General features: G+C 53.3%; 1 protein-coding gene across 4 annotated transcripts in view; it reads right to left on the minus strand.

Annotated features, from left to right (window-relative positions):
• Positions 1-17,176, minus strand: part of FAM222A (family with sequence similarity 222 member A) — a 116,888-nt gene that overhangs the window by 52,068 nt on the left and 47,644 nt on the right. For all 4 annotated transcript variants that reach the window (XM_030583218.1, XM_030583217.1, XM_030583216.1 and 1 more), the window contains one exon: positions 10,234-10,365. In XM_030583218.1, coding sequence (XP_030439078.1) covers positions 10,234-10,315 — 82 coding nt within the window. In that variant the 5' untranslated portion in view covers positions 10,316-10,365. The remainder of the gene's footprint in view (positions 1-10,233; positions 10,366-17,176) is intronic.

The following is a 17,176-nucleotide window of genomic DNA, read 5'->3' on the forward strand; positions in this document are numbered from 1 at the left end:
CTCCAGGCTGGGGAGCCGAAAGTCCTACAGCGTGTTTCAAATGCATCATGGTAAAAGTTGCAATTGCAGCTGCAGATCAATCTCTGGGCAGAGCAGAGAGGCCATGTGATTAAAAAAAGGACATGATCAGAGGTTCTACCAGGCGGGAAAGAAAGAAGGTGAGTTTTCATTTAATTAAAAAAAAAATCAAAGCTGTGAACCACTGCAAGTGCTCACACTTTGAAAAAGCCTATTTATCATTACCATTCTCCATGTCAGGGGAGCCATGGGCCCCATTCTGTCCTAGGAGGTGCATGTTGGCGCAACGTTACCTGTGGCTAACAATACAGCTGGTTCCCCAGGTTGGTTCTCTGTCTCCAAAGTAGCAATCTATGCCGCTTCTTTTAGCGGTCAGCATCTTACCAAACGGGAAGCCCTTATGTGTGAATACAGCTAATTTGCTCAGCAGCAAAAAGTGACCTGGCAAAGGGGTCCATTGGGTTAATTCATAATCAATATTTTCCATGGTGCTGCTTTAATTTTAGACAGCAGTGTGTAAATTAAAAAATATTTATCAGCCAATAAAAGGAGCAATTCAAACAGGCACAGTAACTACTCCCCCAGAACAGCACTACATCTCCAGCAATCTGAGGAGCCTCTCCCCACATGGGGCTGGTAAAGGCTGGATTTTATACATGAAACATGTAGCACAGAAGACAAAAAAACAAAAACAAAAAAACCCCACCAGAATGGACCCCCCCCACGCCTTCCTATATGTAACTAATTTGGAGTGCACAATCTGCTGCCGCTGATGAAAATGACCTTTCTGATCAATGTCACCCAGACCTTCACCTCCCCTGCAGTAACATTGCAAGTGGGAATTACTAGCTAAGACTTCAGCTGTCACAGCCCCCACAAATAAGCTGATCGAGAAAAGTGCTAGTGGAACAAATCCTGGCAGAAACAGGTTCTTTAATTCCCTCACTCTACTTCTCTTTTAAGTCAGCATTCCCTAAAACACCCACCCTAAGATCCCCATGTCCACTTTGAACCCACGTTCTTCACCTGCCTTCCTTCGGGGCTGGAGGTTCTGCTTTTTGGGCTGATGCCAGGACAGCAAGAGCTCCAACGCTGGGGGTTCTTGGCTTCATACCATGGGCAGGAATAACAAAGACTTTAGAAGTGGCATCAAAAGCTGAGCTAAGGACTTCAGAAGGCAGACTGAGAACCTGGGCCTGATAAGCAACCGAAATCCTTTAGTAGTTATACAAAGGAAGTTGTGTCAGAAACAGGCATGCACTGAAATGTCTGAACAGTCTTATCAACACAGGCACTCTCTCTCTGTGTACAGCCCCGCTGTCAGCACGGAGTGCTCTGCCTCTAGCCCTCAGCCTGCACCCAGCCCTGGCATGAAGCAGCCATCAAAAGAAAGACAGAGACAAGACCACGACAGGGCGGGCGGGGTGTGGGGGTGGGAACGAAACTTGCTCTGTTGAGAAAACGTTGGCTGTGAAAGATGTGGCTTCGTGGAGCGGCCAAACGATCTCTCAACGCCAAACGCCTGCCGCAGCTCTACCTGCTGCTGTGCACACACAGCAGGGCCCAGACACCCGTGCAGAGGCTCACCCCAGGGCTGCAGCCCCGCTGGAGACAAACAAACCTCTGAGGCCCCAAAGTGGCAACTGCATCTAGTGAGCTGAAATGGAGGCCAGTGGACAAGCAGCTGGGAACTCTTCTTTGCTCTCCCCAGCGGGAACCTCTGTGCAAATGTTAAAGTCACCTTGAAAGCGAGGTAAGTGCCCCGGCTACAGGGTGAAGCCCAGGCTGACGCAGGCAGCTCGAATCCCAAACAGAGTCAGACTGCATGGGCAAAGAGGCAGCCTCCTTTCCTGGGCTGCCGGAGCTGTCCTATGATCAGCTCCACCCAGGGCTGTTGTGACATATTATATGAACAGCAACCCCTGGGCAAGGGCAGGGAGATTTAAGGCTCCCATTGAGACAGGAGTCGCACGGACCACTCCTCGGATCCGGAGCCACCAGAGCAGCATGTGCAGGACTCCTCAGCGGTGTCCCGGATGGTCCGTTCAGAGCTGAGGGCGTGCTCCAATCCAGGGAGGTGCTGGGTGCAGAGATCCAAGCGCATGATGCTCGCCCTGGCAAGCCAACCGCACACAGAGCCCAGAGGAAGGAGGCAGTTGGGCCCCTCATTTAGCTTTATTCCTCGTAATGTATTATAGCAGGGCTGCGATTCGTCTCCTCTCAGCACGGAGGTGCCAATTCTCACTGACCGACCCCTTGCTGATCAAGCCCACCAATGCCCAGGGCACTTGGAGGGAATAATGTACCATCAGTGCACACCCCCGGTGTGCGCAGGAACCAGTGGCGGGGGAGAAACCAGCCCAGTGCCCGGACACTCTCTGCACTGCAATACACACCACAGCTTCACACGCGACCTATGAAGTCCTAACCGTCTGGGGCCAGGTTTTCAAAGATTTTCAGGTGCCCAACAATGCAGATAGGTACCTAGTGGCATTTTCAAAAGCACCGTAGGCCCCTGGTGCTGTTCTGCATCTTTAAGCATCTAAAGACATTTGATAAATGATCTAAGATACCAAAGACCAGATTATCCATCATAGCAAGTTCGCCTTAGTGCCTCTTTCCTCAGGTTGGCTGCTCTTCTCCGCCCAGAGGCCACAGCATTTGGAGAGCGACAACTGAAAATTTCCCCTTGTCAAACCTGTTGCTTGACTAATGACCTTCACAGTCACCCACTCCTGATGGAAGCTAGTGTCCAGGCTATGGCCACAGAGCCTCGGAAACCACACAAAACTCAAGAGTCAATCAGAGCAACCCACCAAGAGTAACCTCCAAAGGGGGTGAGCAGGGATGACACCGGCAAAGGATGACCTGTGCTCCCTAAAATGCTGATGGTAGGCAGACACCTCTCCTCTGAGTTACTTGCTGCAGGAAGTTGTGTTGGGGGTTCGACAAACCTCGCTCTGCCCTTTGCATTAGTGCTGGACGAAGGCCCTTGCAGTGCAGTGAAGGAGGTATGTTGATAGCATTATTGTCTTTCTGACCACTGAAAACTGCCTGACGTGCTGTCCAGAAACAGAGGTGTTGGCCCCAATGTCCTGGCCCAGCTCCAGTTTGGAAACTACATTTAGTCTCTTCTAAAATTACCCAGGTAGTCTCAATAGGATGTGGGAGCCTCTACTTCTTGCTGGCTTTTGTGATCTGTTTACTAAGTAATGGACTGAGACCACAAGCTCATTTCACACAGCCCACGAGACAGCCATCAGATACTAACAACGTGCAATCCTTATTGACCTGGGCCGGAATTGAACTGGCAACCTAGAAATAGGAGGCTCTGGTACCATTTACCAGCCTCCCGAGCTGTCCAGCCCCGCCACTTGCTATAGTCCCTGAGAATCTATTTTTAATTATTTTTTTAAATAGAAAGCGAGCGCCTGGCTCAGGAAGCGCTCCATAACGCTGAGCCAAATATTGATCCCAGCCAATTACAGATGTGCATTTCCTGCTCACACCACCGCAGACGCACTAACAACCAGGCCTAGCAGCAGATGCACTGGCGTCTAACGGAAGGCACATATCAAGTGACATTTAATTAAATATAAGCCACTGCTACATGACTGCAGAGAGCAGGAGAAGACCAGGGGATGGACAAGCTGAGAGGGGTATTATTTGATTTATAATTTAAATAAAGCTCAGAATTCCTGTAACACAGGAGAGTAAATTCAAAGGGGCCCCTGCTGAAGTTAATTGGAGGTGATATTTTCCGAGGATGCCTCCTTTTGCAGAGCATCCCTGCTCCTCTGCAAGAAGGCCAGGAAAGGAAGAGGGGGTCCGGGGGAGGATAGGGAAGGCCAAGGCATTGGCTCACTGTGCTGGACCCCTCCCTTCCCTGCTGTCTGCCCAAAAGCTGGGTGTCCATGCAGGACCTTTTCCTCTGCTGAAAGCAAACAGCCCCCCTCCTCCTCGCTCACCCAGGGAACTGAGCTTGAAACCACAATGCCAAGGGCCTGGCCGAGCGGCTCGATAAATCTGACAGGAGACACACTTAGAGATGGCAGTAAGTGGCCCTGTGGGTACAGAGAGAGGCCGGGACGGGTGGGTGACAGCCTAATACGCCGGCTTTAAGAGCTATTATTGGTTTAAAGTCTAGCTGGAGAACGCTGCCTGCAGCAGCTGCATCCCGGGCGAAATCCCACAAGGCTGCAGGATGTCCCCCAATGCTCTGGGGCATGCATGACATCCCTGCTGGGGAGCCCTAGCAATGAAGAAGCTGTAATGAAAAGAATCTCTTCACACAGCAGAGATGGACTGTGCTGTGCTGTCCCCTCAAGGGTACCTTGCCTTCCCCTGTCTGAGAGCCAAGTGCCCAAACTTTTCCAGGAGCACAGGGCTGGAACGTGGGTCTGGTCTGTACAGCCAAGGCACTCCTTAGAAGAGCTGATTGTAGCGAGGGTTCAAGTCAGCACAGGGACAGCACATGGAGGGCAGGGGATATTGGTCAGAGTTAAACTGCAAACAGCAACATCTTCCTGCCTTGGGAAGACAAGGCCTAGAATGACCCACCGGGCATCGGTCTCTGTGGGGGGAGGCACACTGGAGCTGTTCGCCAATGAATTCCATATTGTCCTGGGGGGGGACTACGAAATGAACGTGGGTGAGTGGAAAGCTCTTCTCATCTTCAGAAAGGGAGAAGCTCCAGGCACAGACGAGAGCCTTATTTACAGCTCAGTCAAGTTTGTAATTCCTGGTGGAACAAAGACGTTAGACCTGCGGCACCAGGCCTTGAAGTCCCTAGGTTGGGGAATTCTAAGGAGCAGACGATAGAGCTGTGTAAAAAAGGGAACGTGGAATAGTGGACAGGACTCTGGACTAGGATTCAAGAGACTTGGGCTCTATTCCTGGCTCTGCTGGGTGACCTTTGCTGAGCGTGCCCTCTTTCTGCAGACTGCTGGCTCTTCGGGGCAGGGACTGCCTCTCACCATGCGTTTGTACAGCACCCAGCCCAGTGTGACCCAGATACTGGTCAGGGCCAGTAGGTGCTACTGTAACACAAACAACAGAAATAGCAGGTGGGCATTTTGGAAGGCTTCCATGAAGGAGATTCACGTGTAACTCAGGCTTCATGTTGCTCTGGCTACCTTGGGCGTGGGAACAAAGGGTGTCTAGGCAAATGTGGCCCAGGTGCCCTGGTAACCTCCAACGTGTCTGGGTAGTGGTGGTACAAGAGGTTTCAGAACTTGCTGGACTGTTTGTTTTTCCAGAATCTCTGGGTGGCTTTTCCAAGACTGAGAAAGAGGGTTTGGCCTCCAGGTAGCAGCCTTGGTGCAGTGGTGAGTCTGAAACTGTCCAGTCAGGACTCGGGATGGCAAAATAGAGCCCAGACGCCTTCAACCAGCCAGCAGCCTTCTCCACTACAGGCCCTGCCCTGCACCAGGCACGTGCTGGGGCTGCTCATCCAGCTCCGGCTCTCTCCTGGAGAAGTGGAGGAGGCGGCATTGCTGGCTCTTGGAGATTCAGATGAGAAGCAGGCCAAAGGCCCAGGAAGTTCCATGAAGGATCTCGCAGCAGATGCGGCGTTGGTCTGGAGAAGGCACTCTTCTCTCCTCTGTAGGAAAGGAAGCCCCTGACTGGAGAAGCCCTGCTGTTCCCCAGCCCCAGTCTCTCTGGCTTCACCTTAGCCTAACCCTTATCTCAACACTCAGAACCACCCGCTCCAGTAAGACCCTGCATGAGGTCTGGGCAGATTTACACCCAACGTCACCAGTATCACACAGCTCTTGAGCTCTCCGCCACCCTATCCTCACCAGCACCCGCCACAGGCTGAGGGGCAGTCGAAGCCACTGCGCTGGTCCGGGGCCGATGGGCTCACCTCCACACACGGCAGCACTGCTGAGGGACTGCATTTCAGAGCGCCCCCCTCACTGCCCTCCCAAACCAACTAAGCAACTCTCAGAGCCTGTGTGCACAGGTCGCTTTCCAGATGCCACAGGGAAAAGGTTAAAGGGAGAAAAAGCAATTAACCAGCAAGAGAGGGGAAGGGAAAACCTAGGGTGGGGCCACACCTGGGTCCAGAAACGTCAGCGACACACGCAGGAGCCGGCGCAGGCGGGGACATTAGTCAGCTCACCTTTTACGTGAAATTAATACAAAAATTAATCAGAGGCGCAGGCAGGATAATAGGATTTCACAGTGGTGCCAGGCCAGGCGGCCACCGTGCCGAGCGCCAGACTCATTTAATATCGACAGAAATAGTGCCAGAGGACAGAAATAAGACCCATAAAGATAATTACTGAGATACTCAGGAGCAAATTAAGCAATCAGAGGCACTTCTAAATTGTGGCTTGTTGGAAGAGAATGCTATTTTTTTTGATTACCTAAGCAGGCGTTTAGCAGGAGGCTCATCTGCCCCCACACTGCACGGGACCCGGGCTCGCCTTTCATTCTGCTTCGCAGGGCTGATGGCAGCTTCCCCTCCCCGTTTGCCACAGGTGTAATAAATAAAGAGGGGAAAATTATATTCAAAAACAGATGCCTGGCCCTGGATGTCACCTGTAATTTAATCTGAAATAGCAGGAGGCCTAGAGAAAAAGAGGCATGCTGCATTTTCCCATAACGAGCGGAAACATACGGTCAGCTAAACTTTGATTAAGGTGACCTGGCTGGCAGACGGAGGCAGCAAGTGCATTGTGGGGGAGTGGGCTGGCAGGAGACTCTTGCCGAGAGGACAGAGCAACTCCAAAGTGGCATAAAGCGAATCAGTGGCCCGTGGATCTCTTCTTACCCGCCCCTCGGACTTAGCGGGGCACTAGGAGGCAGGAGGAGGAGAACCCAGCTCAATAAAGACAGCGGCAGTGAAAGAAAGGGACAAGCAAGGCCTCTCCCACAAAAAAATGCTATAAGCAAGAGACAAACAGGTGTGCCTGGCATGGCTGGCCCAGGATAGGGGAGGGTGTGAAGAGCCTCCCCCTATGCAGTTATCAGGCACAAACACTGTCCCTGCACTGGCTGCTCCCTCCGAGCACCCTGGGGCACCAGCCACCACACAGGCCTTGCTCCCCAGCATCGGCCAGCAGAGCATGCGGCATCCTCTGTCTGGGCTGGTGCAGGCAGCACCCAACGCCTCCAAGATTTCCCCCGGAGAGGCCGGAGCTGCACCTGCACACGGCCGAGTACCTCAGCGGCATAAGCTAGCCCGAGTGCCTGGAGAGTGCTGGGATACTCGCATCTGGGGCTGGCAACGTAAGCTGCTGCTGCTCCTCTGCTCGCACCAGGCATCACGCGGACGGTTATCAGCCCGGTAAGAAATGCCATAAATAATTGAAAACAAAACTAAGGCTGTCAAAAGACGCACAAAATGGTCCCTCCCCCATTGAATTTGTAAAATCCAGTTGGTTGCCTTCGAGCAAAATCAGCCAGGATTGGCTGCATGGCAACTCTTTGCTGTCTAGACCGTCAGGGGCCAGAGCTACTGGCCCCGACTGGCAGCCTCGGCAGCGGGGCCAAGAATTGGATGTGCATGGAGGCTGCACACCACTCTCCCTTCCGCACACGGGGGACGCCTGCACCTGTGCTGCATCTGTTCTACAGGGAGGAGGGCAGGACCCCTTGGTGCCATCACTCCAGGGTCTTCTCACACCTGCTCTGCATATGCTCATCTGAGGCTTAGGCTAACAGGGAATCAGGCCCAATCCCAGCCTTGGGAGTCAGGCAAGGTCCCATTCAGCTATGGTGCGGATTGGAAGTTGGGCAGCCAGCCACTGCACTTATTCACCTGATCCCTCCCTCTCTCTGACACGAACGCTTAGCTCGCGCTGTTATTCCACTTGCCACTCAGTGCACTAGCAGCAGGGTTTCAGACACCTGAGTCACCCCACCACAGGACTTCACTTAATCCACGACACATGGTAACATCTCACACGGGACCGGGCGCACAAAGGACTATTAACTCCCCCACTTCCAAAGCTCATTTAGATACATTTCAGACAAGGATGCCTGCCCCAGCCTGAACATCCACAAGGCAGAACACAGGAAGAACCCTGCCCTTGCTTGTGAACCTGCCAGCACTCAAAGTAGATTGTGCACTAATTGATCCACTGAAGGGGCTCGGGATTCCTTGCGCCCCCTCTGTCCTGAATGGGAGGAGGAGGAAGGTGATGGTCTTTCCAAAAGCTTTCCTCCTCCGTTTGCTGAGTGCAGCATTAGGCAGGCTGGTGGGTGTTTCCCAGGATCAGCCTCTATGGTTCAGAATCCCTCGCAAATGACAGCTTGCAGACGCGCCTGTTGCCAATTAATATTGGAGAATGACAAGCCATCCTCCCCCCCCGGCCTGCCCCCAACCCCGATTCCCACGGCAGTCGGGGAAGGGAAGCTCTGAAGCCCTGCACACACATTCCCTGAGCCTGGCTCAGAAGAAACGTAGCTCGGTATCCAGGCGTGACGGAATAGCAATAGTTTTACAACACCACCACCACTCAATTGCCTTCTGGACGCTAATAAGAAAAAGACTTGAGCGACGCTGTAAGCTCTGAGCAAGCGTCTACATGCACAGACACACGCTCGGTTCACTCCGCACACCGAGCCAGCAGCAGCCTGCAAGACAGAGCTCTGCGAGAGAAGAGAGGGGGCGGCAACCTTCCCGTTCTGGCACAGGGAGCAGTGGGGAGAGCCCCTGGTGCCCTTCCCCACTGAGTCTATTGGAAAAACTGGGAGGATTCTTCCTCTGGGGCACAAGAGGAACTCAGCCCTGGTCTACCGACCTAAGATACGCAACTTCAGCTGAAGTCGGCATATCTTAGGTGGACTTACCTGGCCGTGAGGACGGCGGCAAGTCGACCGCTGCCGCTCCCCCGTCGACTCCGCTTCCGCCTCTCACAAGCTGGAGTCCTGGAGTCAACGGGGAGCGTGTTCGGGGAGCGATCTATTCGTGTCTAGAGACGAGATGCAATAAATCGATCCCCGACAGATGGATCTCTACCCGCCGATCCGGCGCGTAGTGAAGACCTGCCCTCAGAGACCCACGTGAACTGAAAGGAAAGGTGCCTTCAGAAATACAAACGAGTTTGTAGATTTTTAAGGCCACATGGGCCCACTCCATCATCTAGCCTTAACATGGACGTCCCCCTGAACTAATTCCTGCTTCAAGTCCAATAGCTGTGGTTGAACTTGACTGTATCTTTTAGGAAAAAAAAGGATCTGATTACTTCAGACCCCACCCACCTCTACTTAACAAGGCAAACTCAGCAGAGTGGTTTGGTTGTGCTGGGGTGCACAGATAGGGAAAATACAGATCATTAGCCACATACCTTGGGGCTGTCATATGCTAAAAAGCGGAGCTTTAGTAGTTGATTTGTCTTCAGCCCGGAATGCTTACAAATCCAACCGAGACCAGTAGAAAAAATATCCACTCCCCTCTTTAAAACACACATTCATCACTTGAGAATCTTAATGTGTCTTTCCCAGCCGGAGAGGTCAAACCCGCCTGCCTAAAGCAGGCTCATTAAATATACATTTAATCATGGTTTGGATTGAGAGACAAAGGCTGCTCGAGACAGGTGCTTTACTGGCGTGACCTTTTGGATCCCATTTTAATGTAACTAGTTTACAGCTTATCTGAAAGGCCAGCTCATCAAGAACAGCAGAGCTACAGCAAAACTGGGAAAAGTAATTATAGGAGAGGGAGGGGGAAGGGTGGGTTAGAGAGATTTAAAGGAGGCTTCAGAGCAGGTGCTTGTCACGGCACTTTGGAGATATTGCTGCAAAGTTTTCTGAAGTTCGACTTACCAGCAAAAGCGACTCAATTTAATTTGCTTATTGTGTCTCCTTCCTTTTCCCCCTCCCCTCTCCTGATTTTCCTGTTCTTTTAAATCATCAGTTAAAGAAATGTCTTTTTCAATGAGACAAGCAGCATCAAAGCAGCAAGTAGGCAAATGCTTCCTATCAGGGAGGAAGGGAACTGGACAAGGGCTGCCTTCCGCCTCCCATAGCAGGAGAGGCACAGAGCAGAGAGGGGCCTCAGGGCTACCCCGCTCCATGGGACAGGACGCTTGGAAAAGACAGCTCAAGGGACAACCAAGCACGAAGCCTGGCAGAGCCAAGGGAGGTTTGAAGGTCAACAAATAACTTAATGCCAGGAAATGAAGTGGAGAGATCAGTGCAAGAAGCCCCCTCTCAGTGCAGAGCATATGCCGTCTCTCTGACAAAGTCCCAACAGGCACTTACACTTCCGCGGTTCCAGGGTCTTGTTTGGACATGCGAGGTGCTGGGCTGGTGGGTTCTGGGTTCTCTGGAGACAGGCCAACATGGTCCAAGCGTTGGAGAGCGCTGCTGGAGTCACGACGGGAGACCCTCACGCTGCAGACAGACAGAAAGGGAAGGTGTCAATAAGCAAATGTGATCGGCCATGGCAGCTGAGCATCACACACCCTCTCTCCCCCTCACGAACACCGCACGTGGCTGGGAAAGCCGGCCTGTGAGTTAGAGAGCATGTGATGGGCGGGTGACGCTGGGTCTATGTGCATTAAAAGCAATGTTTGTCATCAGCCCATTCATAAGCGCCGACTCAGTGGGTGCTCTGGGGCTGGAGCACCCATGGAGAAAAATTGATGGGTGCAACCAAGCTTCCTGCCCCAGCTCACGTCACCCCCACCTCCTCCCCTGAGCATGCCACGTCCCTGCTTCTCCTCCCAGCGCTTGCTGCCGCAAAACAGCTGTTTCATGCCATAACAAGCTGTGGGAGGGAGGCGGAGAAGCGGGACTTTGACGCGCTCAGGGGAGGAGGTGGGGCCGGTGCAGGGATTTGGGGAAGGAGTCCAATAGGGGTAGGAAGGGGGTGGAGTTGGGGGAGGGACTTTGGGGCAGGGGTGTAGTGAGGGCAGGGCCAAGCACCCACCAATGCCAGGAGAAGTTGGCACCTATGAGACCAGTGACCACAACTGGATTAAACATTTCCTGTTCTCGTTGGATGGGAGACTACCTCCCTTACACACCACAGAAATTTCATCCCGTTCTATGTTTTCTCCAACAGAAAATCAAAACCTGAACAATTTGTAGTTTAAGACTGAAAAATTTTATTTTTCATACCCTCCCATCGCTTCAAAATCCTCTCTACCCCCCAAAAATGTTTGCTTCATTCCAACTGTTTCCACTCCAGCTCCGCAGGTGACATCCCCTCAGCAGGGCAGCACAAGACACAGCCACATGACTTTCACGCTTGTGCAGTTTAAGACCAGCATACAGCAGGGCATTTGCAGTGGCAGCTCCAGAAGGCTCTGCAGGTTACCGAGGTCCTGGGCTCCTAGGCTGTCTTCACTGTAAACCAGGTGTGATTATACTTCGAGATATCTACCGCCAGGTAACTATCTACATACAAAGTCCTAGTGGAGGCAAAGCTCTGCAGTTTTTATCTTGATGTAGCTAGGTAAGTGTGGTGATGGTGGTGGGGGGCATCGTGTTGGCCTTGGCTAGCTACATGGAGGTAAAAGCTACCTGTGCAGTGCCTGCGCTAGGTCTTTACAGCCTGGTAGTTATTCCAAGCAAACTACCTAGATGTTAGCACACCCTCCTTTGCAGTGACACCCGAGGCCTGGGACTGGCGGGGCAGGACTGTGTGTTCGCAGTTCCTTTAACTGCGTGCTGCCTTAGGACAGACTTCGGGCGAACAGACCAAACCCCATCAGCAAGGGACGTCCCCGTCTGCTGTGAGACGCACTGACATCACACAGAGTGGGCAAAGGGCAACGTGTGTGCGCCGAGCTCGCTCGCTAACGCCTCTAAGATGTCCTGTCCATTAATTATCCAGCCTCCTGAGCTGATTCAGCACGGCTGTCTCCAGGAGCCAGGGTCACACGTGGCAGTGAAGTTACCAGCGTCTAGTTATTACGACCGTGCTCTCCACCCAGAAATGCAGCGAGAGCTCCTGTCCCGAAGAACTTGCTATCCCACATAAAGGGCAAAAGGGAGGGAAGCGACACATACAAAGATTCTGACATATAAATCAGTGAGCCGCTCCCACCTGCCCCTCAATCTAACCATGAACAGTGAGCCAGTTTCCCCCAGGTAGCCTGGCCAAAGCAGATCCCGAGGAGGGAGCCCAAAGAGAAGTGAGTTTCAGTTCTTAGTCTGCCTCTGCGGATGCAGCCTGCATACCCAGACCAGCCCACTGCCGCCCCTGCAACGTGCCGATGCCAATGTCAGACAGCAGGAGACAGGCTGCTTGATTGTTCGCTAGAATGATGGACACCATCTCCTCGCAGTACATCATAAAGCATTCGATTACTTCCCCTGAAAGCTGGCCATTAAGATCCCAGTCTAGATCAAACCCTCCATTTCAAGTGGATATTGGGAAAAGCCCCTATTAAAAGCCACTCGAGTCCCAGCGTCTGCCACCAGACCTCTGGTTGGCCTCGAAATCTAGTTGACTAGAGTCAGAGGGGTCAGGCCAAAGTCATCCCCAACAACGGAGCTACAGTAACTGTAGATCCCCTTCAGGAGCCTAGATGGAAGGCATAAATTAAAACTAATTCCTCCCGATGTACTCTCACTGCCTCGAGAGACTCCTGGACCGAGCTTTCCTTCACAGACGGGGTAAGGAGAGGTTGACTCGAAGCATAAGAAAAGCAGGCTGCAGTCTCTGTCCTTCAGAGCCAGAAGTTCTGATCCATTGCTCTTGCTGGCTGAAAATTACTGACGGCTGGGTGTCACAGCCGATACATCACATGGCCCAACGCTTTGTCACGGAAAGTCTGCCCCATCTCAGCTATTCCGAGCAGAGAGGACCCCGTTCTGACTGCCCCAACCCAGACCTTGGTGGGCAGGAAGCACCACTTGTCAGGCAAAGGGGCAGGCAGAGCTACAAGGAAGAGGACTCAACAGGCTTTAAATGCATTGGTTATTTTGTATATTGTGCACTTACCCAACCTGGAGAAGATCACCACTTTCTCCTCCAACAGGGCGCAGTGATGTGTGTGCGCAAATTCCCCCCACCCATATGCAATATCTTTTTCACAAGAGTCAGGGAGTGCATGCTTTCTGTTTTCCCAGTTTCACTCTCACCCTTCTAAGAATGAATCCCATTCATGGCATTTCAACCTGGGTATTTCCTCTTTACCCAGAGCAGAGCAAGGATCCAGAACCAGGACCTGACCCGGCTTCCTCTGCAGGTCAGCACAGACATCAGCCGGTCAGTGCAAGCTCTCCCAGCCCGCTGCTCCAGCACCTCATTCAGACAGCATCCAAAGCTCGCAGCTGCTGTACAGGCAAATACCATCTATACCCTGACGCACTTGTAATAAAGTAAAATTAACAACCACTCCCCTCCCTTCCGCTGGTTTCTAGTGCCTCCCACCCACACAAGTCACAGTGCTGCACAAGCAGTAGCTGACCCTCCTCAGTGCTGGGTTGCCAGGTGCCTGGTTTTCGACCTGCCCCGTCGAAAAGGGACCCTGGCACCTCTGGTCAGTACCACTGACCAAGCTGTTAAAAGTCCGGTCAGTGGTGCAGCGGGGATAAGGCAGGCTCCCTGCGTGCCTTGGCTTTGCGCAGCTCTCGGACATGCCAGCCACTTCCAGGAGCCGCCTGAGGTAAGTGCCACCTGGAGTCCGCACCCCTCAAGCTCCATTTGTGCCTCAGCCTCCTGACCCAGCCATAAGCCCTCTCCCACACTCCAAACCTCCTGCCCCAATCCTGAGCCCCCGCCGGCACCTCAAACCCCTCACTCCCAGTCCCACTCCAGAGTCTGCACTCCCAGCCGGAGCCCTCATCCCTTGCTGGAGCCCCCTCCTGTACCCTGAACCCCTTATTTCTGGCCTCCATCCTGGAGCCCGCACCCCCAGCTGGAGCCCTAACACCCTCTTGCACCCTAATCCCCTGCCCCAGCCCTGAGCCTCTTTCCAAACCCAAACCCCTCATCCCTGGCTCCAGCCCAGAGCCCGCACGCCCAGCCAGAGCCCTCACCCCCTCTTGCACCCCAATCCCCTGCCCCAGCCTGGTGAAAATGAGCAAGTTCGGGGGGGGAGGGTGAAGCGAGTGGGGGCAGGGTCTTGGAGAAGGGGCAGGGCAAAGGTGTTTGGTTTTCTGCAATCAAAGTTGGCAACTCTTCCCAGTACCCTCCTCTCCCCCCGCCACCCCATGGCCGGTACAAACTGTTTCTTCACTGCATTCTCAAAGCTTTGCCCAAGCTAGTTTTATGGCAAGTTTCTCCATCCTCCTTTTCCATACAGCTCAGAGCATGCAAAGGACTCCAGGATATATCCTGCACAGAACCTTCTACCCGCCCAGTGCTCAGACCTGAGCACCGCTCTGGGAGACCTGCCAGCTGGACAAGCAACAGAGTACAAACCCACTCTGCTCTCAGGCAAAGCATATACATGGGACCTGCAGACGGAGGGATCCGCTGGTGCCACTAGGGGAAATCTGCTCCATCGCCCAGATCCTGTTAGTGGACATGATCTGCAATTTCTGAAAATCTGGGGTGTTGGTTCCCTGCAATGCAAGCCACAGCCAGCGGGACAGGTTCCAAGCTCAGGTCCTGAATTCCCAGGTCTCACGAGCACCTGTGGAAAATCAGGGCCCATGTTTCTGAAGCTGGGGACCCAAAAATGGAAACACCCCAAACTCAAATGACAGTTTTGAGAACTTAACCCATACAAGAGGGTGTGTGCAGGAGCTGTGCAAGATCCATGGGCGTGGGTGTGCCTGTGGGGGGCAGGGCAGCAGAGTCAGACTAGGACTTTTCTCAGCTGCAAAAATGCCTTTTGTTTAAGAAGCAGAGTCATCCGGGCTGGGGTCTGACGTGACACGGAGAGCACCGCTCATTCGGATGCAAAGCTAGCACAAGCTTCTCAGCTCTCCCCCAGCTCAGGACGTAGCAGCCGAAGAGCCGATTTCTCTTTGCAGCCTGGATCCATTATTGCATTCAGCGGCTGGGAGTGAAGTTAGCCACAGTCAGAGTGACGTTCAGTGAAGTATTCCGGGCACAGCCTGACCCACTCAGTTACCTGAGAGCCAGGGGAGAGAAAGGCCTGACAACCTGGCAGATCTCCGCTACCTAACAGAACAGGCAGATCGCAGGTTGTTCTCATTTTCACAGCATTTGTTCCCATTATTTCATCTTCAGCTCTTGGATTCTGCTGCAGCATGAAGAATAGACCGAACACATTGGAGTTACATACATGCCACGTACATGCACACGTCCTGCTATCCACGCTTGTCCAGACACACAGCCTGCATAATTACAAGCTGTCCGATTTAGCGGGCCTGGCCCTGTGTCCTACCACATCACAGAACAGTCAGGCCAGTGTCCTGTCATGACAGCAACACCTCAGGCCATGGCTCTGGTGCCGTGACCTGGCTGCATGCACATCACGCCACGCACGACTGGCCTGCAGGCCGGACATGCCAGCGACACTGCACTTGCTTACGTGATGCACTTCTCTCGAGGACACAGAGCGAGGCTCAGGGGATTGGAGCCTTTAAATGGTGGGTCACTGCTCCCAGGGCAGATCAGACTGGCAGTGCCCGAAACGCAGTGCCCTTTGATGGCTGCTCAAAGGCCAATGTGAAATGAGCTGCAGGGTCTGCTTCCCAGCAGACAGCTAATGACGTGCCTTGGATCATCACCACAGCTAGCCCCTTGGCAAGTGGCATCAGTGGAAATGGCCAGGAATGAATGGCCCAGACAGACTCAATTCTCCATTCCCCCAAGGGGTTGGAGCTGAGACCTACCTGGGAAGGCAGCATGCAGTAATACTTGCCTGGAGATGCTCGAAGGACCCCCAGAGCAGGCTGCACTCACCAAACTCAGTCCCAACTAATAACTAACTAACTAACAACATCCCGTGGGGGCTTTTCCAACCTGCCCGTTTTATTCCAGGGGCGTCTGCTCATGAGCAGAGAACGGACTCAACATGGAGGGTGCCCTGGCTGAAACAGGAGCTGGCTGCCCCAGGAAATGGCTCCTAAATACCTGCTATTGTACATCAATGTCTCGTAGGTCACTGCTGGAGCTGCCTGCTCCAAGGGGGCTCCCGGGCCAGCTAGGCAAGCCCCAGTCAGCCTCCTGGCAAGGGAAGCACCCATCCAGCTGGGATACAAAGGGCAGATCTTCCTCTGCTGGGACCAGACCTGCGGATCACCTCTGTCCATGCAGTTCCTGCTGCACCACGTTCCCTCCTCCCACTCTCCGCTCCCCATGTAGACGCTTTCCCTCTCATGGAGGCTGGAGCTGGAATATCTGCTCAATCTGCTTTGACTGCAGTGCACTGCTTAATGGTTGTGTTGGAGCAATTATAGAAATATCTTTTTCCTGAGTACAATGGACAGATGTTCTTGGAAGTCGCTTGCTTTTGTCTCTGAACTGAAATGATCTTGGACACATGTGGATTGCTCCCTCCCTGCCTCCCCCTGCTGCTCCCCGGAGCTCTCTTCCCTGTGGGAAGGCAGTCTGCAGCGTAGCCTGTGTAACTTCCTGCCCTCTGAGAAGAGGGCAGATGCAGACAGGACTGATGATAAAGTGGGAACTCGTTCTCGGGGACACGTGTCCTCAGATTCGCCCTTCAGAACTGGCCCCACCTCTGGAGCCAGGCAGCAACATCGGGAAGGGAAACCGCCACCTGTTACCGGTGTCACTGATGCAAAACCTCCAAGTGTAGCCATACTCTGGCCTACACCCAGCTAATCCAGCCAGCTTTGGCTTCCCGCAGGGACAGTCCCAGACTGCCCAGGCCGAGGCGCTGGTTGGCTACACCCACAGGCTGGGAAGGGATGCTCAGCACTGCTGCCCCAGGGTCCCGCTGGTGCACAGAGGACAGCATTGTTCTGCCAGCTGCTTGGTCAGCCTGGCCTTAGCAAGGCCAAACAGGACGCCTTAGACTGAAGCTCATCACAAACAAGCTTGGTGCCTCCCGGAAGTGCCAGAGATGCCTGGAAGCTAAGGACACAAAACCGACATGCAAGGAAACCGGTTGCCAAAATCCCATGTTCCCAGCCTTCTTTCAACCTGCGACCAAGGCCACCCAGGGGGTGGGGGGCAAGTGGGACAATTTGTCCCAGGCCCTGGGCCCCGGAGGGGCCCCCACAAGAATATAGTATTCTACAGTACTGCAACTTTTTTTTTTATGGAAGGGGCCCCCCAAATTGCTTTGCCCCGGGCCCCCTGAATCCTCTG

This window comes from Gopherus evgoodei, chromosome 13, assembly GCF_007399415.2.
Source record: "Gopherus evgoodei ecotype Sinaloan lineage chromosome 13, rGopEvg1_v1.p, whole genome shotgun sequence".
Lineage (NCBI taxonomy): Eukaryota > Metazoa > Chordata > Testudines > Testudinidae > Gopherus > Gopherus evgoodei.